General features: G+C 33.3%; 2 protein-coding genes and 1 long non-coding RNA gene across 9 annotated transcripts; 2 read left to right on the forward strand and 1 right to left on the reverse strand.

Annotated features, from left to right (window-relative positions):
* Window positions 1-435: 435 nt before the first annotated feature.
* Window positions 436-13,897, forward strand: LOC140789668 (uncharacterized). The gene is made up of 2 exons (XR_012109231.1): window positions 436-622; window positions 8,937-13,897. It is a non-coding gene; the product is annotated as an uncharacterized lncRNA (long non-coding RNA).
* LOC140789637 (uncharacterized) lies at window positions 13,891-15,550 on the reverse strand. 3 transcript variants are annotated; one of them, XM_073139422.1, is made up of 3 exons: window positions 15,398-15,550; window positions 14,326-15,328; window positions 13,891-14,191 (listed from the first exon to the last, which is right to left on the reverse strand). In XM_073139422.1, exon 2 carries the CDS (start codon window positions 15,298-15,300, stop codon window positions 14,344-14,346), a length of 957 nt encoding a protein of 318 aa, XP_072995523.1. In that variant the 5' UTR covers window positions 15,301-15,328; window positions 15,398-15,550; the 3' UTR covers window positions 13,891-14,191; window positions 14,326-14,343. The 3 variants fall into 3 exon arrangements, with proteins under 3 accessions (XP_072995523.1, XP_072995531.1, XP_072995517.1); XM_073139430.1 differs by having other exon boundaries at window positions 14,326-15,315; window positions 15,398-15,547; XM_073139416.1 differs by lacking the exon at window positions 13,891-14,191 and having other exon boundaries at window positions 14,229-15,315; window positions 15,398-15,547.
* Window positions 15,551-16,879: 1,329 nt separating this feature from the next.
* LOC140791868 (uncharacterized CRM domain-containing protein At3g25440, chloroplastic) lies at window positions 16,880-21,688 on the forward strand. 5 transcript variants are annotated; one of them, XM_073145239.1, is made up of 6 exons: window positions 16,880-17,105; window positions 18,525-18,975; window positions 19,209-19,610; window positions 20,008-20,418; window positions 21,046-21,217; window positions 21,399-21,688. In XM_073145239.1, the coding sequence occupies exons 1-4, from the start codon at window positions 17,035-17,037 to the stop codon at window positions 20,182-20,184; spliced, it is 1,101 nt and encodes a 366-aa protein (XP_073001340.1). In that variant the 5' UTR covers window positions 16,880-17,034; the 3' UTR covers window positions 20,185-20,418; window positions 21,046-21,217; window positions 21,399-21,688. The 5 variants fall into 5 exon arrangements, with proteins under 5 accessions (XP_073001340.1, XP_072999051.1, XP_073000576.1 ...); XM_073142950.1 differs by lacking the exon at window positions 16,880-17,105 and having other exon boundaries at window positions 18,283-18,975; XM_073144475.1 differs by lacking the exons at window positions 16,880-17,105; window positions 21,046-21,217; window positions 21,399-21,688 and adding an exon at window positions 20,563-20,678 and having other exon boundaries at window positions 18,283-18,975.
* The last annotated feature ends 1,520 nt before the right edge of the window (window positions 21,689-23,208 follow it).

The following is a 23,208-nucleotide window of genomic DNA, read 5'->3' on the forward strand; positions in this document are numbered from 1 at the left end:
GTATATTTTAGTCTGTTACTATTATACCGATCAATAAATATATTTTAATCAATTTGTATATAATAAATTCTAATATGAGTGTCACGTAAACAAAGTCCGTGAATAAACTAAATAATAAAGTAATAGAAAAGGGCAATTAAAGTAAATCTAAAATGCTATAATGAAAAGAAAAAAAAGTTTGAGAAATTTTTCGTAAAAATCTAAGTATAGTTGAGAGTGTAAATGTAACTAACCTATAATATAAAAACTTTAAAGAGAGTGCAATCATAAAATGATTATAATAGAGGGTGTAATTTGCTAATTTCTCAAAAAAAAAGAAAAACAATATGAGTCCTACTTGTGCGCTCGTATTAAATGTCGTTCTAAAATAATGTATAATTGATGTGACAAAGAGAGGGAGGGAGGAGTGACGCCCGAACGTACCTGCAAGCCTACTTTACTAGGCTTGTTTAGCTTTGCTATTTTTCTATGCATTAGAGAGAGAGAGGGAGGGAGCGCTGCAACCGGTAAAATGCAGAATCTGCTTCCCAAGATTACCAGCGAAGCCTCCATCGTCGTCTCGGTGAAAAATCTGATCGCAGAGCTCAAAATGAAAATCTTCAGGTTCCACTAGAAGATTAAGGTATGATATCTACTGGTTCTAAAGCTTAAAATGAAGTTTTTTCAGATTTTTAGTAAGGTTTAAATACTGTTTTTGTTAGTTTTTAAGCTTAAAATATAGTTTTTCATATTTTTGCTGATCCTAAAGCTCAAAATGAAGCTCTTCAGATTTCTAGCAAGGCAAAAGTATTGTTCTTGCTGGTTTTTGAGCTCAAAATGTAGCTCTTCATGTTTCTAGCAAAACGAAAGTACTGTTTTTATTAGCTCTTCAGCTCAAAACGTAGCTTTTTAGATTTCACGGTATGATTAAAATAGTTCATTCTCCTCGAAATAACTCGTTCATTCTACTTTCTATATTACTGCATCTGCGGTATCTTAGAAAAATTTCAAATAGTTTTACTAAATTACTGATAATTTATATTTCTTTTTTTATTAAAACGTTTATTTTCATTCATTTTTTATATTTTTTATATTTTTATGTTAATACTGGCATGCGCAGAGGCTAGTTTATGGACACTTTTTTTTTTCTATTTTCTGATTAGAAGAGAGTAAATTGGATTGAGAATAAGAGGAGAGCTCTATAAATTTCTCAACCGAACTATTCTTTTTTTCTTGTCAAATTTATTTTATTTATAACAATGTCTACTCCTCAAGATCACCAACCGAGCCTCCATATTTCAACTTGGTGAAGAAGTTGGTCGATCTTCAATTTGGTGAAGAAATTGCTCACCAAAGTGATCCTCAATTTGGGGAAGAAGTTAGTCAAGCTGGTCAACAAGGTAATACTAAACTGGGTGAAGAAGCTAGTGAAACTAATACATGTCCCTCCACGAAATCCATTTGTTCAACTTTACATTATTGCTTTATCTATATTTGTGCACCATTTTTTCGACGGTTTGACACAATATCTTGGAAGACATCAAGAACATTTTACTAAAATAATAATCTAATACTTAATCCATAGAAATTGTCATCTCATAAATAATCCTTTTAAAAATATCTTTTACATTTTATTTAAAATAAAATTATATTAAATATTTTCAAAATTTTCTGATTGTTTTTTAAATATTTTTAGTTTTAAAATATAAAAACATCAAATCTCTTTTTTATAAAGAAATAGTAAACCTGATTTTTCTATAAAATGTAAATTTCTTAATTTTTGTACACATACATGAATAATTAGCTATAATTATCTGGATTAAAATTCTGATGTTACTTACTTAGATATTATTAAATAAATATAATCAATATTATTTCATAAAAAATATTTACTCAATTAATATAATATTAAAAAAATATCAGTAAAAACTTTCCTTGCTTAATTCTAAATAATCTAAGTGGTATTTGGTTCATACATAAGAGGATATTTATTCATAAATTAGATCTCATTTAAATATATTTTACAAACAAACACTCATTTATATATATTTTAATCAAATCTTACATAAGATAAAATATATAATAAGTTATGCACAAAATTTTACGGTAGATACAATCTTGCCAGAATAGTAACCTGGCTGTCTTAAAAATAAAATAAAATAAATTAATTAAGCCATCTAGTTAGCCATTAAAATAAATTAAATTAATGAAATTATGCAACTATCCTCAATAAATAAATTAATTAAATTTATGAAAGAGGGAAATTGAAAGTATATTTTAGTCTGTTACTATTAGATCGATAAATAAGTACATTTTAATTAATTTGTATATAATAAAGACTGATATGAGTGTCACGTAAACAAAGCCTGTCAATACAGCAAATAATAAAGTAATAGGAAAGGGCAATTAGAGTAAATCTAAAATTTAGGGGCATGATGTAATGAAAAAAAAAGTTGAGGAATTTTTCGTAAAAATCTGAGTATAGTTGTGAGTGTAAATATTATAAAATTTTAAAACGAGTGCAATCATAAAATAACTATAATAGAGGGTGTTATTTGAAAATTTCTCAAAAACGAAGATTATATAAGGCAATAAGGCATCTCTGCCCATATGCAGACAATTGGTATGCACTCGTAATAAATCTAGTTCTAAAATAATTTATACTCGACGAGATAAGTGGGAGGGAAGGATTAGACAAGATCATCGGGCTGGCCAGATCTGGTTCGGGCCGGACTTTTTGGGCCAACCGGGCTTAAGTATTTTATGGCCCGACCCACCAATCACTTGAGCCGGGCCGGGTTCGGGCCGGGCTAGAATAGTCTAGCCCATTATCGCCTGTCGACCCGTGAGAGATTGGGCTAGCCGGTTAGCCCGGGCCGGCCCGACCCACCAATCATTCGACCCAACCCATATTTTAGCTATTTTTAGAATTTTTTTTACTATTAGTTTATTTAAAAAAATATATTTATGTTCCTCCATTTAAAAAATAATAATAAAAAATTTAAAGGTGTGCTTAAAATGTAAAATGGTACATTACCAAAATTTCCGTTGGCTTGAGTTGAGTCTAGCCTGACCTTATTTTAAGGTTCAATTTGTATTTCGAGTTGAACCTAAGCCGGAGCAAGTTTGCTCAGGCTCAGCTTGGTAGGCTCAGCTTAAATATAATCTTTTTCTAATCCTTCTCTTCTTTTTTTATTCTTTTTTGGTTTTTCCCATTAGTACCTTCCCGGATCTCTCCCCCTCTCCTCCGCCTCAGCCGCCGGCTGCCGGCTGTCGGTTGCCTTAGTTTCCTTCCGCCACCTCTCCACCTTATCAGCAAAATTTGTTGTATGCATGCAGACTTTCCCACGATTACTGTGAGTATTACTGGTTGAATCACGAAAAGATGAATGGAATTGAATGCTAACTTTGGAGCATAATTTCCAATTTGCGCATAGTCCTGTAACATAATTTACTGAAAGCAACTGAGTAGCTATCGATGATAGAAATTATCATAATGAAAACTCAAAGACATTGTCTGCTCAAACTTCCCTCTGGTTGGTTTGGTCATTACAAATATACAGCAGGTCGGTCTCTTTGCAAGCTACAACTTCTGAGACCCAGGGAAGGAACACCAAAAGAAATTGGCAATCCTTTTCAGCAGAATATATACATTAATGTGCATAAGCAGAAAGAATATGCTGTGCTTTTAACGTTTTATGAGTTAGAATGTTATCGTGGTGAGAAAATAATCTCTATCACTTGCTCGAAACAAATACCATTCCTTATTTCCACGTTATCCCCAAAAGCAAATTTATTCTGACAACTTATCCATGCCTAAAACCCCTTACTAAATCGCCAAACCCCAGCCCTAATACCTAATGGCTCGTTTCCTTCGCAACAAGCCATGGCTCCTCTCCTTCCTCAAACCCTCGATTTCTTCTCCTCCTTCTCGCTCCTTCCTCTCGGAGTCCCATCCTTCCACCTTCGACTCCAACGTCCTCCAGATCCTCCGCTCCAAGATCGTCTGCCTCGTAGACTACTGCCCATCTCACCCGGTAATCACCAATATCCCATTCGCCATTTCCTCTCAAACCTTATCTTTCTCACTCGTCTCTCTCTTTCTCTCTCTTCTTAGCCTGTTTTCAACTTCAAATCCTTCGTCGTCGAGAACCACCTTGCCGAGCAATGGATCCAGCTCGGGCTTGGCTCCTCTGTAACCGAGCCAAGCCAAACTTGAGCTTCAGCTGAGCCGAGCCCAAGCTACTTGTTTATTTTGACAACCCTAATCGGACATGCGTAAGAATAAAAAAATAAAGAAACATGAACACCTCATCTATTTAGCCATTAAAAATAAATTTAATTAATGAAATTATGCAACTGCCCTCAATAAATAAATAAATAAAATTTATGAAAGAGGGAAAGTGAAAGTATATTTTATTCTGTTACTATTAGATCGATAAATAAGTGCATTTTAATCAATTTGTATATAATTTAGACTAATATGAGTGTCACGTAAACAAAATCTATCAGTAAAGCAAATGATAAAGTAATAGAAAAGGGCAATTAAAAGTAAATCTAACATTTAGGTGCATGCTGTAATAAAAAACCAGTTGAGGAATTTTTTGTAAAAATCTGAGTATAGCTGTGAGTGTAAATATAAGTAACCTATTATAAAACTACGAGTGCAATCATAAAATGACTATATTAGAGGGTATCATTTGCAAATTTCTCACAGAAAAAAGATAATATAAGGCATACATGCCTTTATGGCTTTATGCAGACAACTGGCATGCGCTCGTAATAAATCTAGTTCTAAAATAATTTATACTCGATGTGACAAGAGAGGGAGGAGTGATGGCAGAACGGCATTCCCGGTTTAAGAACTATAACCCTACTTTACTAGCCTTGGTCAGCTTTGCTGTCTTGCTAAGTATTAGAGAGAGAGGGTTGCTGCACTCGGTAGAATGCAGAACTACATTTTTTTCTATGTCTACCGCTTACTCCTTTCCAATATCACTAACGAAGCCTCCATCATAAGCTTGGTGAAGAATTTGATCGTAGAGCTCAAACTACAATTTTCAGTTTCACTATAAGACTAAGGTACCATATCTATTGGTTCTAGAGCTTACAATAAAGCTTTTTTAGATTTTTAGTAAGGTGAAATTGTTGTTCTTGCTAGTTTTTGAGCTCAAAATATAGTTTTTCATATTTTTGCTAGTCCTAGAGCTCAAAATGAAACTCTTCATATTTCTAATAAGGCGAAAGTACTTTTCTTGCTAGTTCCTCAAAATGTAGCTTTTAGATTTCAACAGTAAGGTCAAAGTAGTTCATGGTAGATTAAGTAATTCGTTTATCCTACTTTTTTTTATTACTTTCTCTTATTATTCTGTATTACTGTATTTAGTGTCTCCTTATCTTAGAAAAAATTATCTTTTTTTTTTAAGAAATTTGCAAATGACACCCTATATTATAGTCATGTTATGATAGCACTGGTCTTTAAAGTTTCATAATAGTTTACTTACATTTACACTCTTAACTATATTAAGATTTTTACGAGAAATTCCTCTAACTATTTTTTTTCATTACGGCATGCCCCTAAATTTTAGATTTACTTAAATTATCTTTTTTTATGACTTTATCATTCGACGGACTTTGTTTACGTGACACTCATATCAGTTTATATTATATACAAATTGATTAAAATACACTTATTTATCAGTTTAATATTAACAGACTAAAATACACTTTCATTTTTCCTCTTTCATAAATTTAATTAATTTATTTATTGAGTGCAGTTGCATAATATCATTAATTTAATTTATTTTAATGGCTAATAGATGAGGTGATATACAAGTCCATGTTTCTTTATTTTTTTATTTTTAAGCTCAACATGTCCTAGTAGGGTTGTCAAAATAAACAAGCAGCTCAGGCTCGACTTGGCTGGTGCTCCAGTTTGGCTCGCCTCGGTTAGAGATGGGCTGAGTTTGAACTAGAGCCGGCTTGCTCAGGCTCAGCTCGATAGAAAAGGGGTTATTAAATCCTAATCCCTAAATCCCACATCCCACATCCCTGCCTCCTATTTCGGTGCTCGTCCTCCTCAAGCTGCCGCGGTGCTGCATACAAGCGAGTTGAGCCACACAGAGCAGATGAACTCAAGAACTGAATCACTCTCCTCGCCTTTCGACACCTCGACGACGAGGCTTTTATGCATGTGTTCAAAAGATTAAGAATTTTACATATAGAAAAATCAGGTTTACTATTTTTTTATAATAAAGAGATTTGATGTTTTTATATTTTAAAATTAAAAATATTTCAAAAATAATTACAAAATAATGAAATATTTAATATTTATTTTATTTTAAATAAAATATAAAAGATATTTTTCAAAGGATTATTTCTGAGACGACAATTTATATTGGATTAAGTATTAGATTAATATTTTATTTTCTTTTCTTTTTAGTCCCTTTATATTAAAAAAATATGCTATGGAGGACAAGAATTGACGGTATTAGATTTTATCATAGAAGATCTAATAATTCTTGTTAATAGAAAAAAGTTGACATTTCTTTCTTGAGATAAAGTTTCTTGGAGAGAAATGAAGGCCTTGTGCAGAAAACAAAAGATGCATAATTCATATCACAACTTAGTGATACTTATTGTATTGTTATTTACTTTTTTTTTATTTTTTAGTTAAAGAGCAAATATATTAATTAAGACTTATGATTACGGCAAGATATAAAATGACGTTAAAAAATGAAAAAAATCTTCGAAAGAGTATCCAAAATTTGATAGGCATTCTGTGTTTGTTGATCAATTGGTAGCATCTCTGGTTTCACGAAATACATGAGAAATTGTATATTTGGAGAAATATTTTATAAGAGAAAATATTGGCAATTATTCGATTGGTGAACCAACCAAATATCATGGATTCGATTTAGAGTGTCGGCAAGTAGGAATCAGTCTCAATCCAAACTTGTGACTTGTTCATTTATGAGTCGACTAAACATGTGCAAGATTTCCGTTTAAAAAATGATATAAACTCTCAAATAAGAAAAGACTAGGATTACCAAAATCTCAATAAATATTACAAAATGATGGTTACACAAGATAAATACTAAATTAAAAGAATACAACAGAGACATTTAGACCTAAGAAATTTAAAATACAATAATTATCTCTCATAAAATCAACTTAAAAAAAAAACCTTAACAACTTATCTAAACTGTAAAAACTATTATAATAAACTAAAAATAATTTAAATATCCAGATCGAACCTCATTACTCTATTAGTCATAGCTAATAAAATAGCAACTAAAATCTTCTGTCACCATGGCAAACATGTTTCTATTGAATCTCTAAAGTGCAACTTCACTATAATTGGCGAGAAATTATTTTAAAAGTGAGTCGCTTACGAATAAAATACACACTATAATAATATGCACTAAAAGTGCACATGTTTCGATATATTTTTCATATAAGGAAGATATATTTTCTCTCCTTATTCAGCCACGTAGTAAAATATTATTTGACTAAATGATGCAGCGCACAATACCACTGCATCAAAAATTATTTTAGTAAAATATTTTTGATGTCTTTTAACATACTGTGCTTTTTGACGAAGTTGATGATGATCTTGCTAACTAGCTTTTTGACCAAGTTAAGGATGACATTGCTGACCAGCTTATTGACTAAGTTGAGGATCAACTTACTGACTAGTTTTTTCACCAAGTTGCGGATGGATGCCTGATTGGTGAGTTTGAGGACTAGATATTTTTTTTAAGTAGTAGAAATTATGAATAAATTGATATTGATAAGAAAAAATAATAGTTCTATAGAGAAATTTATAGAGCTCTCCATCTTCTTCCTCATCCAGTTTACTCTCTCTGCTAATCAGAAAATAACAAAACAAAAAATAAGTGTCAGTAACCTGGGCTCTGGACATGTAGTCTTAATATAAAAATAAAATAAAAGAATAACATAAAAAATGAAGGAACATGAACGTTATAATAAAAAAATGAAATTGGAAAAACGTATTGTCGTCTCTCTCTTTTGTCATATTTTTAGCTAGTAATTATTAGTACTTTGACCTTTATCGTCTACATTGGTAAAACGTTTTAAAAATTTTCTAAGATAACGACGAGATACTAATATAGTAATATAGAATAATAATATGAAATAATAATGGAAAGTAGGATGAACGAATTACTCGGGAGGAGCATGAACTACTTTGACCTTATTGTAAAATCTAAAAAACTACATTTTTAGCTCAAGAACTAGCAGGAATAGTATTTTGCTTTGCTAGAAACCTGAAAAGCTTCATTTTGAGCTCTTGGACTAGTAGAAATATGAAAAACTACATCATCAATGCAGAACATGAACGTTTTAATAAAAAAAACGTTTTCACATTTCTGCTGGTCCAAGAGCTCAAAATGAAGCTTTTCAGGTTTCTAGCAAGGCAAAATAATGTTTCTGTTAGTTCTTGAGCTGAAAATATAGTTTTTCAAATTTTACTATAATGTCAAAGTAGTTCATGTTCCTCCCGAGTAATTCGTTCATCCTACTTTCCAGTATTATTTCCTATTATTATTCTATATTACTGCATTGGTATCTCGTCATTATCTTAGAAAAATTTTAAAATGTTTTACCAAAGTAGACGATAAGGGTTTATGTACTAATAATTACTAGCTGAAAATGTGACAAAAAGGAGGGACGATAATACGTCTTTTATTTCCTTTTTTTACTAAAACGTTAATATTCCTTCATTTTTTATGTTATTTTTTTATTTTATTTTTATGTTAAGACTTTTTTTTATCTTATTTTTTGTTTTGCTATTTTCTGATTAGTATAGAGAGAGTAAACTGGATGAGGAAGAAGATGGAGAGCTCTATAAATTTTTTTACAGAACTATTATTTTTTTCTTATTAAGATCAGTTTATTCATAATTTCTACTTCTTCATTAATGTCTACTCTTCAAGATCACCAACCAAGCCTCCATTCTCAACTTGATGAAGAAGCTGGTCAGTAAGTTGATCCTCAACTTGGTCAAGAAACTGGTCAATAAGGGCATCTTTAACTTGGTCAAAAAGTTGATTAGCAAAGTCATCATCAACTTGGTCAAGAAGCTGCTCAGCAAGGTCATCCTCAACTTGGTCAAAAAATTGGTGAAAGTAGTGTTCATGATCCTCCACGTAATCCGTTTGTTTAATTTTATATTATTATTTTCTCTATCTTTTTTATCGGTTTAGCACAATATGTTGAAAGACATCAAAAATATTTTACTAAAATAATTTTTGATGCAGTGGTATTGTGCACTGCATCATTTAGTCAAATAATATTTTATTACGTGGTTGAAGGAGGAGAGAAATGATCATCTTTCTCATATGGAAAATATAACGAAATGTGTGCACTTTTAGTGTATATTATTGTAGTGTGTATTTTATTCGTAAGCGACTCACTTCCAAAATAATTTCTCGCCAATTATAGTGAAGTTACACTTTGGAGATTAAACGGACGCATTATTGCTTTGGTGACGCAGATTTTAGGTGCTGTTATATTAGCTATGACTAATAGAGTAATGAGGTTCGATGCTCCGGATATTTAAATTATTTTTAGTTTATTATAATGTTTTTTACAGTTTAGATAAGTTGTTAAGGTTTATTTTTCTATTTTTAGTTTATTTTATGATTTAGATAATAATTGTATTTTAAGTTTCTTAGGTCTAAATATCTTTGCTTAGATTTTTCTAATTTAGTGTTTATCTTGTGTAATCATTATTTTGTAATAGTTATTAATATTTAAGTAATCCTAGTCTTTTGACATTTGAGAGTTTATATTATTTTTTTTGAAGCGGAACTCTTCCACATGATTAGTCTACTAATGAACAAGTCACAAGTTCGTATTGAGACCGATTTGTTCTTTCCAACTCTCTAAACGAATATATGATATTTGACTTTACACTAATCTAATAGTTGACAATATTTTTTCTTTCTTATGTAACATTTCTCCAAATATATAATTTCTCATGTATTTCGTGAAATTAGAGATGTTACTGATCGATCGATAAACACATAATGACTTTCAGATTTTTGATACTCCTTCGAAGATTTTTTTTCAGTTTTTTCCAACATTATTTTTCGTCTTAGGGTAATCATGAGTCTTGATTAATATATTTTCTCTCTAACTAAAAAAGAAAAAAAAGTAAATAACAATACATTAAGTATCACTAACTTGTGATATGAAATGTGAATCTTTTGTTTTCTGGACAAGGCCTTTACTCCTCTCCAAGCTTATCTCAAGAAAGAAATGTCAATTTTTTTCTATGAACAAGAATTATTATATCTTCTATGATAAAATCTAATAACAGTTAAATCTTGTCCTTCATAGCATATATTTTAAAAATAAAGGACTAAAAAGAACAGAATATTTTGCTTCTAATTTGAGGCAGTAGGTTTTTCTCAACACAATTGTAAGACAGCCTGTTAAGCCCATTTGACAATGAAGTGGACCAACCCAACTAGTCACTTATTAGCACGTCAATATTTGAATAATTATTATAAAAAAATGTTGGGATTCAAAATCTTACTTTTACAAATTTCATATACCATAATTCTTATCATCGAGATTATCAAGTCTTCTAAATATAATTTATATATAACTTATTCATGATATTAATATTTTTAAAGTTATATATCTCAATTCTTATTTATAACTCATGCATAAAAAAAATGAAAAATAATAATCTAATACTTAATCCCATAGAAATTGTCATCTCATAAATAATCTTTTATATTTTATTTAAAATAAAATAATATTAAATATCTTCAAAATTTTGTAATTATTTTTGAAATATTTCTTATTTTAAAATAGAACTAGGACATAAAAAAGCAAGATGATCTAATCATATAGCTTTAAAGTGGAATTGACAATACTTGTGTGTCCGAGCACAGAAAGAAAGGAAAAAAAAAACGTATTTTTATTTGTTGGAAAACAAGAGGTGGAGTTAGCTCTTGCCAGGAGCTTGAGGATTGTAGAGCATTAATTTGAATATGGTACAAGTTCGAATTGAGAATCGAAATTGAAATTGAATTATGATTTAAACTTGGCGTCAGCCTCCTCATCCGGCTTCCTTGTCCTCCATCAACAAGTCGTCGTCCTATCGTCTCCTCCTCTTTCACCTCCCCATTTGGCCTCATTGTCCTCCATCAACAAGCCACCACTGTCTTCTCCTCTCCATCGGCCTCCTCTGGCTTTCTCATCCTCCTCTTTCGGCAAGCCGTCACCCCGTCGTCTCCTTCGCCTTCTCTTCTAATCAAGCTCGAGCTCTTCTTGAACTTGATCTGGCTCGGCTCGAGTTGAGCTAAGCTGAACCTAAATATCTTTAGAGGGCTCAAAATTAATTTCAAGCCGAGCCTGAGCTAGAGCCGGCTCGGCTCGTTCGCACACCTAGCTGCAACTGATAGAATGTAGAACTACTATTTTTGTTTCTTTCTTCGCAAGATTTTTGTTCATTGCTAGTATCTAGTATTTCAATGTCCACTCCTTCCCAAGATACCAACTAAGCCTCCATCATTAACATTAACTTGGTGAAGAAGGGGTCCTAGAGTTCAAAATGAAACTCTTCGGGTTCCAGAACAAGGTTAATGGCTAAAAATGTGACAAGAGGGAGAAGATGATGGGCTCTATAAATATCTTTAGAGAACTACTCTTTTTTTCTTGTCAAGATGAATTTATTGGTAATTTACTACTTTGATATCTCCTCCTCAAGATCACCTACTAAGTCTCCATCCTCATCATGATGAAAAAGTTGGTCAGCAAGGTGATCCTCAACTTGGTGAAGAAGCTGATGAAAATACTGTTCATGCTCATTCACGTAATCTATTCAGCCAACTTTGCGTTATTATTTTCTTTATCATTCTACATCACACTCTGGTGTAGTACAATATCTTAAAAGAATTCAAAACATGTTATAAAGTAGTTTTGGATGTACTGTTACTATGTGCTACATCATTTAGCCAAACTATCATTTTGCTATGCGGTTGAGAGAGTAGAGAAATGATCGTCTTCCTCATATGAAAAATTCAACAAAATATACACACTTTTAGTTCATATTATTGTATCATTTAGTTTATTTGTAAGTGACTCAATTCTGAAAATAATTATCGGTGTTCACAAAAAAGTTGTAGTTTGGAGACTCAATGGATACTTGGTTGCTAATAGAGATTTTAGGTGCCATTGTATTATACTATTATCTACAACTAATGAGTTAGCCATGTTCGGTGCTCTAGATATTTAGAGTAATTTTTTTAATTAACTATTTTTTAACTAATTATAATATTTTTTATAGCTTAGACTAGTTGTCATATTTATTTTCCTGTTATTAGTTTATTTTATAATTTAGATAGTTATTGTATTTTAAGTTTTATAGAGTTATCTTATTATGTTATATGTTATTTTCCATACAGTTTAGATGTCTCTATTACAAAATGATGATTATATAAGATAAACACTAAATTAAAAAGCACAATAAAAACATCTAAATTGTTTGAAAATTAACATATAACATAAACGAAGGACCTAAAAAACTTAATATATAATAACTATCTAAATTATAAAAGAAACTAATAATAGAAAAATCAACCTTAACAACTGACCTAAACTGCAAAAAAAAAATTATAATAAACTAAAAATACTTAACTCAAAAAAATTACTCTAAATATCTGGAGCATCGATCTTGGCTACTGGATTAGTCGCAGTTAATACAATAACATCTAGAATCTCTATCACCACGACAATCAAGCATTTGTTGTGTTTCCAAATTGCAACTTGGTTGTGATCGGCGATAATTTTTTTTTAAATTAAGTCACTTGTAAATAAAATAAATGCTACAATAAGATGAACTAAAAGTGCGTACAATTTATTAAATTTTCCATATGGAGAAGACGATGTTTTCTATACTAACTTAATTGGGTAGCAAAAATGTTAGTTGGCTAAAGATGCAGCGCACAGTAACAATGTATCAAAAACAACTTTAGTAAAATGTTTTGAATTTCTTCTAATATACTATGCTATACCGATGAGAGTGTGATGTAGAATGATAGAGGAAATAGTAATGCAGAGTTTCATTGATATATATAAATAAGAAAACGTATATGGGGAGTTGGAAATCTCTTCAACTTTGATTTTCTGTGTGTAATATTTTGCCACAAACAATATATACTATATCTAATAATTTGCCAAAAGTTATTCTGTTCAATCCAGGTGTATATCGAGCTGATCGAGCTTGATCTAGTGTATACCTATTCAAGCTTAGCTTGGAAATTATCAAGCTCATTACTGTGAACTAAAAAATTTCCTACTTATTTTCCTTCTCCTTTTCTTTTAGCATATTGCTCTGATGTTTAAAATCTACGGAACTAACTTGGATGAAATGACCGACACCTCTGGAGAAACGTGTTTTTGATTTCTCCTGCCAGTGTTTACTTGTAATAAATGTATGAAAGTTCTGTTCTTGTCATTAACACCGAAGAGAATGAACTTTTAAAACCAGTTATTTCGCTGCATATATCCTGATGATTCATTGAAGACTACTGGCCAAACTAGGTATCTTACAATTTTCTTCTCCTCATTCTTTTGCCTTTAGGTGCTCTCTCTCCTTTGAATATAAGAATGAATTGTTTTAGAAAATTATGCTTGTATTTGCAGACTATCCTTGACGACCAGCTGCTATGTATTATTGCTTTGCTTGCAAATCAGCATTAACCTCTGTATAGGAAGCCTGTATCGCCATGACTTTGTAACTGAGATTGATACATCCTATTCTACTTTGTTCAAGCTCTTCTCAAAAGAATTGATTGTCAAGAGTTGTAGATTCTAGTGTTCATGAAAGATAAATAACCTGTAGCACTGCATCTTTAGAATCCTTTACTTTCTTTTTCAATCTGCATGTTCATTAAAAATCTCTCTATGTAACAACATGGTGTTGACCATTTCATTGTACTAGATCTTATTTTGAGGGGCTTTGATTGTGTTTCTCTTATTGCAATTGGGAAATTGGAATTGAATTTTATTTTACATGAAGATGTCTTCTGTGGTAAAGGCAGAGCTTTAGCATCTGAATGAGTTGGGCTTCTCTTTCCTCCTCATTTGTTTTCTGCTCTAAAGATGGCAAATTCTGAGCACTTAGTTTTAGCTCAATGGTTTTTGGCATTTCATATTTTCAGCAGCAGACATCCTGTAAGTAGAAAAAGGGAAGTACTGGAAACCAAAGATTTGTTGAAATCTGATGAACTATTTGCAAAATAAACTTTAGAAAGAACCATCATGGATAAAACTACTAATTACATTGTTATTAAAAAGGTATTGTACCAGCATCCAGGCCAGAGTTTAATTCTGTACTGTTGTGATATCTTCTGATAGTTCCACTCTGGCAGTGTCTTCTTCATCGCCTTCCTCTAAAGTCTCTACAATTTCCTTAAGGATGTCCTCCTCCTCCAAAGTAAGTTGCTTCATTGCTTGTTCAAACTGAGCTACCATCTCTGGATCAAAGACAGCATGGTCATTGCTCTGATCTCGATTTCTATGCTCTGATATTAGATTGCCAAACTTAGGTGTGACATAAGAACCTGGAGAGAAAACTTGGCCTCCATGCACAAGCCACTCTCTAAGGCTACCGCTTTTTGAGAAATCGAAGCTAGGAACTTTTAGATCAGCAAGCTCTTTTGCCATGGATCTTCTCCTCGAAATCTTGCTACTTGGATTCTTACTTTCTTTCTCAGTACTTTGCTCAGATTTAGTTGCAACAATTGCGCCTTCATGCTTCAAACTTGCATCCTTCCTATCCACCTTGGATTCTAAATTAACTGCAGCCACCAATGCATCATAGTCCTCAACAGTGCGAAAACTTCGAACTCTCCCAACACCACTTTCAGACTCATCTTTGATCAAACTAGAGGCTGAATCATTTGGCTCTTGATGTTGCTGTACCTGTTTCTCTTTGTGTTGGTTTTCTTCAATGTGATGTTCTTCTTCTAAACCAGCCAGCAATTCCCATGTATTGATGGTTTCAATCTTTGCAGCCTCGACGACTGATGGACTTGTAGTGATTGTTGAGCTTGGGTTGGTATTAGAGTTCGTCTCAGGCTTCTCTGAGAAAGATGCTGCTCTGATCCTTTTAGACACTGTGCTTGTTGTGCAGAGAAGAGCAAGGAATTGGTCTCTACTGCTCTTAGAGTTTGAGATGATCACGTCATCTGATACATTTGTTATCTTCTGAAAGCTATGATTCCAATTCTCCTGGAAGCTCCCAGATTTTGTCAAGATTTTGGAAGAGAAGCAACCCATTTCTCACAAACTAACCTGAATCATTAGACTAAAAAAAATCTTTAAAAAGGATGAGAATAAATCCATCAGACCATCTAGCTCGAAGATTAATACTCACCTAACGAATAGATATCATCAAAGTTTCATTATCTTCTCTTGATACCTTCAGCTTTGGCTCCCTTCATCCTCTGAAGACCAACACCTCTGTTCATGTGTAGAAATAGCAGCACAACTATTAGATTATCTCTATATATTTCCAAGACGAATATAAAAAATTAAGCAACTCCAATTAGAAGAGGTCCATAGATCGAGTCAATCATTACATGTAAAAAATTCAACCTATGCCTTTCGGGTTAGGTCACTCACCTGCCAGGTTTGAAGTTTGAATTCCATTCATACTCATATGCATACAACTCACCTCGGCTTATGGACATATTGCAAAGATGCCCTTCTAGATTCTGACTAAATTATCACGGACTGTTTTCCATATTGCATCATAGTGGCATTTCTGAAATTAACTACTAAACAAGGGCCAGAAAGTAAGCGTGCAATTAATAAGGAAGCAGCGGCGGAAAAGGTAACGCTGTCGTGTGAAGCTTCTGAAAGTTCGTTGCCGTGGCGAGAGGCGCACTCTATTGTTCCATAGATCCAATCCTGACCGTAAAAATAGATCTGGACGGCTCTCCTTAATACTCTTGAGGTAACACTAACTACGCCCTTTAGGCGTTCTCGCCAGATTTTTCCGTCTTGACATTGACTGTGGACTTGGAAATCTCTTGTGACTTTGATTTCTATAATACGTAATAATTTGCCACGAAATTATTATCTAGAGATTAAAAGTTAATAGAGCTCGTAAGTCGTAACCATGCACTAAAGATGGAACGGTGGTTGTCCCAAAGTGGGCCGCGCCTTTTCATAAAAAGGCCACTTTGTCGGATGCGTACAAAGCCCTTGGTATATGATCCCTGAACCGCAACCCAACCCAATCTAATCCAATCCAATTTCAAATAAATACTTCCTTCAAGAAATAAAGCAGTAAATAAATATTTTGCAACTACCAATATGTTGTAACACAAATTAAAAAAAAAAAATGGAGAAATTTATAAGTTACACCTTACATTTTACATATTTTCTGATTCATACTCCGTTTTGACGATTTTATAATTCAACTTATTATTTTTCTCTATAATTTTTATTTAACACTCTAATATTATTTTAATTATCTTGTGTTGACTAAATTACTAAGATACCTTCACCACCTGTCCCCTCCCCTCCTCTCTACCTAGTACCTATCCTGTGAAAAAGACAGAGTTAGTCTATATATTTATAAATAATTTTATACATTATTATATTGGTACCGTCCAAATTAAGAGTATTAAATGAAAGAAAGAAAGATGTTGGATTATAAAATTCTCATATTTTCAATATGAGGTGTGAATTATAAAAATAGGTATATATAGGATTAGATTTGTAAAATTTCTTAAAAGAAATATTCCCACCAAATCAATGGAGTAGTATAAAAAGCCCATGGGCTATTATATAAAGAAGCCCATATCAAAGAAATAGAATTATTATAAGCTATTAGGAATTAGAATCCGTCGGAATTCCGAAACCCTACCAAAATCTCACTTTGTCACCTCCGACGTCACCGGAGGCGCGGCCGCGCCTTCTCCTGCCGTCTTTATCATTGCGTCCTCAAATTCCGCAGACGCAATGCGGAATATGACATAAAAATAGCTGAATATTTGTCTCCCGATGGCTCTCTCTTCTCGGTTTCTTGGCCGCAGGACGATAGGGTCGATCTTTGGCGCGTTTCATCCTCAGGGGTGGGTTCTTTCCTTCTTTCTAAACATATTGTTGATCTTTTCTGTTTCTTATTCTGTTTTGCGGATTGCTATAATTAGCCTATGCCCTTTCTGATTTGATCTAGATTATCTTATCTTGGTTTTTATCTGCATTTTGGTCTAACCCATTGTTTATTTTTCTTTGTTGTATTGGTTTCTTGGTTAAAATTGAATCTTGTTGGTTCTAATGTCTTCCCATGTTCGTGCATTAATGTTGATGATACTTATTTCTGCGATCAAAGATGACGTATGAGTTAATATTATCGTTACGGTGCAACCAGATTCTTTGAGCTTAAATTTTCGTTCTATTGGTTTCTGTACTCGTATGAGTTTGTATATTCTGATATCTAGCGTGCAACCTCTATCATGTACTGCCGATGTTCTGATTCTTCGAATGCATATTCTCTTTCCGTGATCTGCTGTAGCTTTGGATTTAATAAGGTATTTGCCTAGATCCTAATTTCTTCTTTGGGCTCATAGACATGGTGGTCAAAATAACATTATGTTCTGCAGAAAAATAGCTAGTTTTCATCTATTATATACAAAGAATTATGGGTTGGTAGATGGGCGTCAACAGAACTACAGCAAGTTGGTTGTTGGTATTTTCTGTAGAGCTTTATTCATTGCCATATGCATATGGGGATCTCGTTGTTTTTCTTTTTCTTTATTCATAATTAATAGGCTAATTGCCGAAGATATGGTCTCAGTTGCAGAGGAAGGTTCCAGTCTGTTCTAGACTTGTAGTGGAATGGGACTATATATGTGAACATGTGACTGAAACTTTACATATCTCAAAAAGTTGATTTGTCATTGCACTATTTATAACTACATTTACATTACAGGGGAATCCAATTATATCAAATAGTATGTTCTATCAATTTATAAGTTTTTGGCATTCTGGTTGCATAAAGGTATTGTATATATTGTATATCAACTCCATACTTATCCTGATGATATAATGTATACGCCTTTTTCCTACTGCCTCTTAAACCTTCAAGCCTTCTCTACTACGCCTTAAACTTCCATTTAAACTATTAGATATGGTAAATTACTACACTTTACCATGAACAGGCATTACCTATGGCATTGAAGCTTTCGTAACTTTAGGAAGCATCATTCATGCAAATAAGTTTCGCCGATGAAATATTGGTTTCTTTTATTTGCTAACAACCTAAAAGCTTATCTTCATCTTCAGATGAACCAGAACCTGACTTGGATACTTTGCTGATTGTTTCATTCTTTTAGCTGCTTTATGTTATCCATCACCCATTGATGTCGCTGGAAATCCTCAATGCTTAAGAATATGTACTGTGTGGGCTTTTTCATCTTTTTTTCGTCAATAATCTGTCTTGCTGATTCTTCTTGTGGAAACTTTATGAGGTACTGTTTTTTTTTTCACAGGAATTCTTGGATTGATATTTGTAATGGATATTGCTTGAAGCAGAGTGCATTTTTAATGCCAACGCTAACAGGCATTTCACATTTTTCCATATGTCCATATTCTGATTGGAGAAGCTTTCGTTTCATGTTTCTTTCATCCCCCATTGCGAGATCTTCTTTGGAACTTCAGAATTCTATTGTAGATGTATTACATGGCATACAAAGTTCACAACCCCTTAGATACAGAAGTAATGCACTTGTCACAGTGAATATAGATGATGATGTTGCAAGATTTTCCCTTTATGAACCGACTGCCAAACCAGGAGCTCGGACCAAAGAAATTAAAAGGCCAAAGAAGCAGAAGATGTCGAGAAAAGCAAAACTGAATGAGCTCAAGTGGTACCGGTTGAAGGCAAAAAAGAAAATGAAATCTCCAAACCCTGAAGTTAGGATAAGATACAAGCTTGAAAAGGTCAGAATGAACCTACCTATTACTTTAGTCTTCTTACAAATGCTTTTTAAAATTAGTGGAATTATGAGCTGTCATTTTGCTGGAGGTCCCTTTATTACTTGCGGTCTTTTTACAAATGCTTCTGTATTGGTCCATTTTGTCTAGACCACATTTCTAGTTACTCTTTTCATGTGAAAACTTTGTTAGACACTCAACTATTATTTCCTAACATAAGTTTCATTACCCTAATCCAGGCTAAAAGAAAAGAAGAATGGCTGATTGAGAAGCTCAGGAAATATGAGATTCCAAGGACAATGGAGCCAGTACATGATCCTGAAATTCTTACTGAAGAAGAGCGGTTTTACCTCAAAAGGACTGGTGAAAAGAAAAAGAACTATGTTCCTGTTGGAAGGAGAGGAGTATTTGGTGGTGTAGTTCTTAATATGCACCTCCATTGGAAGAAACATGAGACTGTGAAAGTAGTTTGCAGGCCTTGTCGACCTGGTCAGGTGCATGATTATGCTGAGGAGTTAACACGCCTTAGCAAAGGCACTGTTATTGATATAAAGGATACCAACACCATAATATTCTATCGTGGCAAGAATTATGTGCAGCCAGAGGTCATGTCACCTCCCGATACTCTTTCTAAGCAGAAGGTAATGACCTTTGTCATGCCTCTTTAGTGATACTACAACATTGACAGCTTAGTTGTTCGATTACCTAATTTGTGTGTGCAACTATAAACTATCAGATTGTTTCCCTGCATATAGTTGTCTGTAAAGACTACAACTAGCTGGTTACTATATTAGGAAGAGAAAAGTAGAAATGAATCGCCAATCAGCTTTAAGAAAGTAATTCCAACAACTACAATAATGTTGCTTCTTATTCCCAGATATTCCCAACAGTTATATTGTTTATATATTTGTAAAACTTCTAGCACCTGAATACTGTGAATACCAAGATATCTGTTATTCAGTTAGTTATACATGTTGATTTGTTAAATTAGCATACCGTTGCTTTTGATCCATTATCACTTGTCTCAAATGATGGCAGGCTTTGGAGAAATATAGGTTTGAACAATCTCTTGAACACACCAGCCAATTTATTGAGAAGCTGGAGAAGGAATTAGAAGATTACCATAATCATATCGCGTTGTATAGAAAGCATGAAGTTATTGCTACTAAGATAGCAACTGACCAAGAGATTATTGCTGATGACTCGACAAATTAATAGTTATTGTGCTTCTGTCTTCTACTCTCAGTAAAAGACAATGCCTTCTTCATTTATCTAGACAAGATCAGGATGTGAACATTTTCAACAATAGTTGGATGGTTCTCTCAACCACCATGATAGAAGAGGAAATGAAAAAATAGTTCAGTTTCAACTTTCAACATTAAAGCAAAACTTCTGCACAAGCAGAAAGAACTGACTTAAGATCTTGGCACAGCTCCTTGTTACATCAAGGTATTTCCTCCATTATTTGCAAGATTATTGTTTAAAAAAATGTAGTTTTTTTTTGTAATATTATTTATGTAATATTTATGTAATTTACGTCTTTGTACTTTTTCTGACTTCTTTAGTACTTTCTTTTGCAAAATGGTCTCCAAGAAATATAGGAAGCAGAAGAAAAAAATATGAAGCTATCAGAATGGTGAAAACTTGCAAACCATGAGTGTTCATTGTATACTTCTTGATTTCTTTTTTTTATTAGCCTTTATGTGTAAGCTAGTATTCTACTTCATTTTGCAGACCAGAGTATCTATATGGTTGAACTTGCATGATAGTCTGATCTAAGTTTCACTGGATAGAAAGGTGTTCTTTATCATATTACCTATATTTCCTTTGGATTATTCGATAATCTTGTTCTGTAAAAATGTTCCTCTTACTATGAAGATCCTCATGTTTGAATGTCACTAAGACCTCTACATTTGAATGGAGTTCCAGAGACGACAAATATGGTATATGCGTTTAATTTTTCAATTATACACGGCATTGGAAACTTGTAAACAAATTGGAATTTTGTATCATGACAGCTACTTGTATGATAAAATGATAGGGATGATTGGAGGAGAACTATATTGTATTTTGCAGGCATTTACTTGTCAGTAGTCACCTTTGGAAGAGAGAAACTAAGAGGAAAGTATTAAGAAAAGTTGGTGGAGAATAATGCTGATTACTTTCTTACTATGAGAGCAGTTATGAAACACAAGTTACATTAAGTAAAAGGATGTGCTACAGCAATTAGTTGTCGGTAACCTTTGAGGTAATGGCCCATCTTAGCTTCCTTGCTCTTGTTTCTATTTCCCTTGGTCTATTATGCAAAAGAATAGAGAGTACAGAAGGTGAATCTTAAATGATTTGCACATTTGTCATTGTAATACATTGCCTTGTACATTCTTCCCTTGCTGTTCACTGGACCACTCTCACTATCTTCACTTTTATAGTGTATGCTGTCAGTGGTGTTCTACCAGTCATGTCGTGTGATATATACCTCCCACCAACACAATACATCAAGATAACAAGAACAGCAGTCTCAAGCATGAGGTAAAAATCTTGCAGACTGCAAAGATTCAGTGAGCCTTAGAACCTTCTGATTGTTTCTTGAAGAGGATCTTGGCCCTGAATGTGCTGCAATGAGATCCTATGTCTTTCCTTCTTTAGCTACTTATGGAAGCACCAATAACTGTTGTACTATTTTCTCTCTTCAAATTATTTTCTTCTTTTTGGGCTATGATATTTTGGTGTTTGTTCCATCAGAGTAATCTTTTCCTGCACAGTTCATTACTTTGTCGTGATCTTGATCATATACCATAATGGAAAATAGCAGGCTGTCAAAAATTTGGAATTTCTTTCCTGTTTTCATTGATATCTCTTCAAAAAGCTGAATAAGATATCCATGTCTATTCCCAATCAACAATATAACATCAAGAATGGCCAAAGGTGCTCACTTGGAGTATAAACAATTTTGTAGATCTACTATTGAGAAATTATTGTTCCTCGCTACTTATAAGCTGCAGGCTGATATTATTTGTGCATCTTAAAGTCCGTATATCTTTTTAAAAATAAATGTATAAATCCATTGCCCTTTTTTTCAGGATAAGCCAAGACGATCCCAATTTGGGTGTTTGCTAAAAGGCATTTTAGGTGTTTATGGGTTGTGAACTCCTTTGGTGATCAATTGCCGTGTATTTTTATCCCGCGGAGAACTATTTTAGAAGGGAGATATCCAAACTTTGTGGTGCACATCCCATCATCCGTAAGTATGCATAGTAACAATGGCAGTAATGCTAGTGGATTGCATGTTCCTCTGAATACCTATTTGTCAGAGAGGAGAAGAAACTTCCAAATGTTCATTATGATAGGTGGCATCACCTCTGACTTTCTCTTTCATGTTCTTCCACTTGTCGTGTTGTTATTGGTCTGATGGTAGGGTTTTGCTTCATGGACACCTGTCAGTGGCCAAACTCTCCATAGGGAAAAGTACAATTTTGCCGTCCCCGGTATTTAAGTTTACAGGCTTAAGTTTAAGATGTGCACTCCTAATCTTATATTAGTGCTTCTCCATAAAAGATTCTGTCATTAGCTACATAAATAATGACAGGGATAATTGGAGTCATCCATTAAATGTCGGCACGATATCTGGTCCCCTACCTTTCATTTCTTTTATGTTTTTTTCCCCCTTTTTTTTTCATCTTTCTAGTGTATGAATTCTGGGGGGGGGGGAAAAAAAGAACTTTGATGCAGAACTAGCTTTCAATGTCCTTATCACCATTTTCATCTAAACATGACTCTTCTTATGGTGAAAGAAGGCAAATGATTGGCTTACTTTAGGCTCTACCATAAGTACTGGAAGATAATCGGAGTGACTTATAGATTTAGACCTCTTCTTCTTAGGGTCAGATATGAACTCTGCCTTTATTTTGTACTCATTGCATAGGCTTTCTTTCTCCTTTGCAATAGTTTTGGTCAGCTTGTTTCTTTATTAGAGTAAAAGATGTATGTAGCTGCCCTATATTAAAGGCTGTCACATGTGAAAGATTGATTGAACCTTTCATGGCCTGGAAAGGGCTTGTTTGTTATACCAGGAAAAGAGAGTAGGTGCGTGACCCACTATTCGTTGGTTAGCTGGGTAACGGTTCTTTTATTCATTAAATCACTGTCATTGATATTTTGCATGCAAGTGATTTTTAGGGGCATTAGAGAGTTGGATAACAATGGACTAATAAAGTTCGTTTCTGTGTATTAGTGAATCCT

Source organism: Typha latifolia, chromosome 1 (assembly GCF_019914945.1).
Source record: "Typha latifolia isolate L0001 chromosome 1, TyphaL0001v2, whole genome shotgun sequence".
Lineage (NCBI taxonomy): Eukaryota > Viridiplantae > Streptophyta > Magnoliopsida > Poales > Typhaceae > Typha > Typha latifolia.

Coding starts and splice junctions, on each gene's coding strand:
- LOC140791868 (XM_073142950.1), top strand. CDS start 18,415: ATGCTTAAGAATATGTACTGTGTGGGCTTTTTCATCTTTTTTTCGTCA. Junction 18,976..19,208: donor TAAGATACAAGCTTGAAAAG/GTCAGAATGAAC, acceptor ACCCTAATCCAG/GCTAAAAGAAAAGAAGAATG. Junction 19,611..20,007: donor ATACTCTTTCTAAGCAGAAG/GTAATGACCTTT, acceptor AAATGATGGCAG/GCTTTGGAGAAATATAGGTT.
- LOC140789637 (XM_073139422.1), bottom strand. CDS start 15,300: ATGGGTTGCTTCTCTTCCAAAATCTTGACAAAATCTGGGAGCTTCCAG.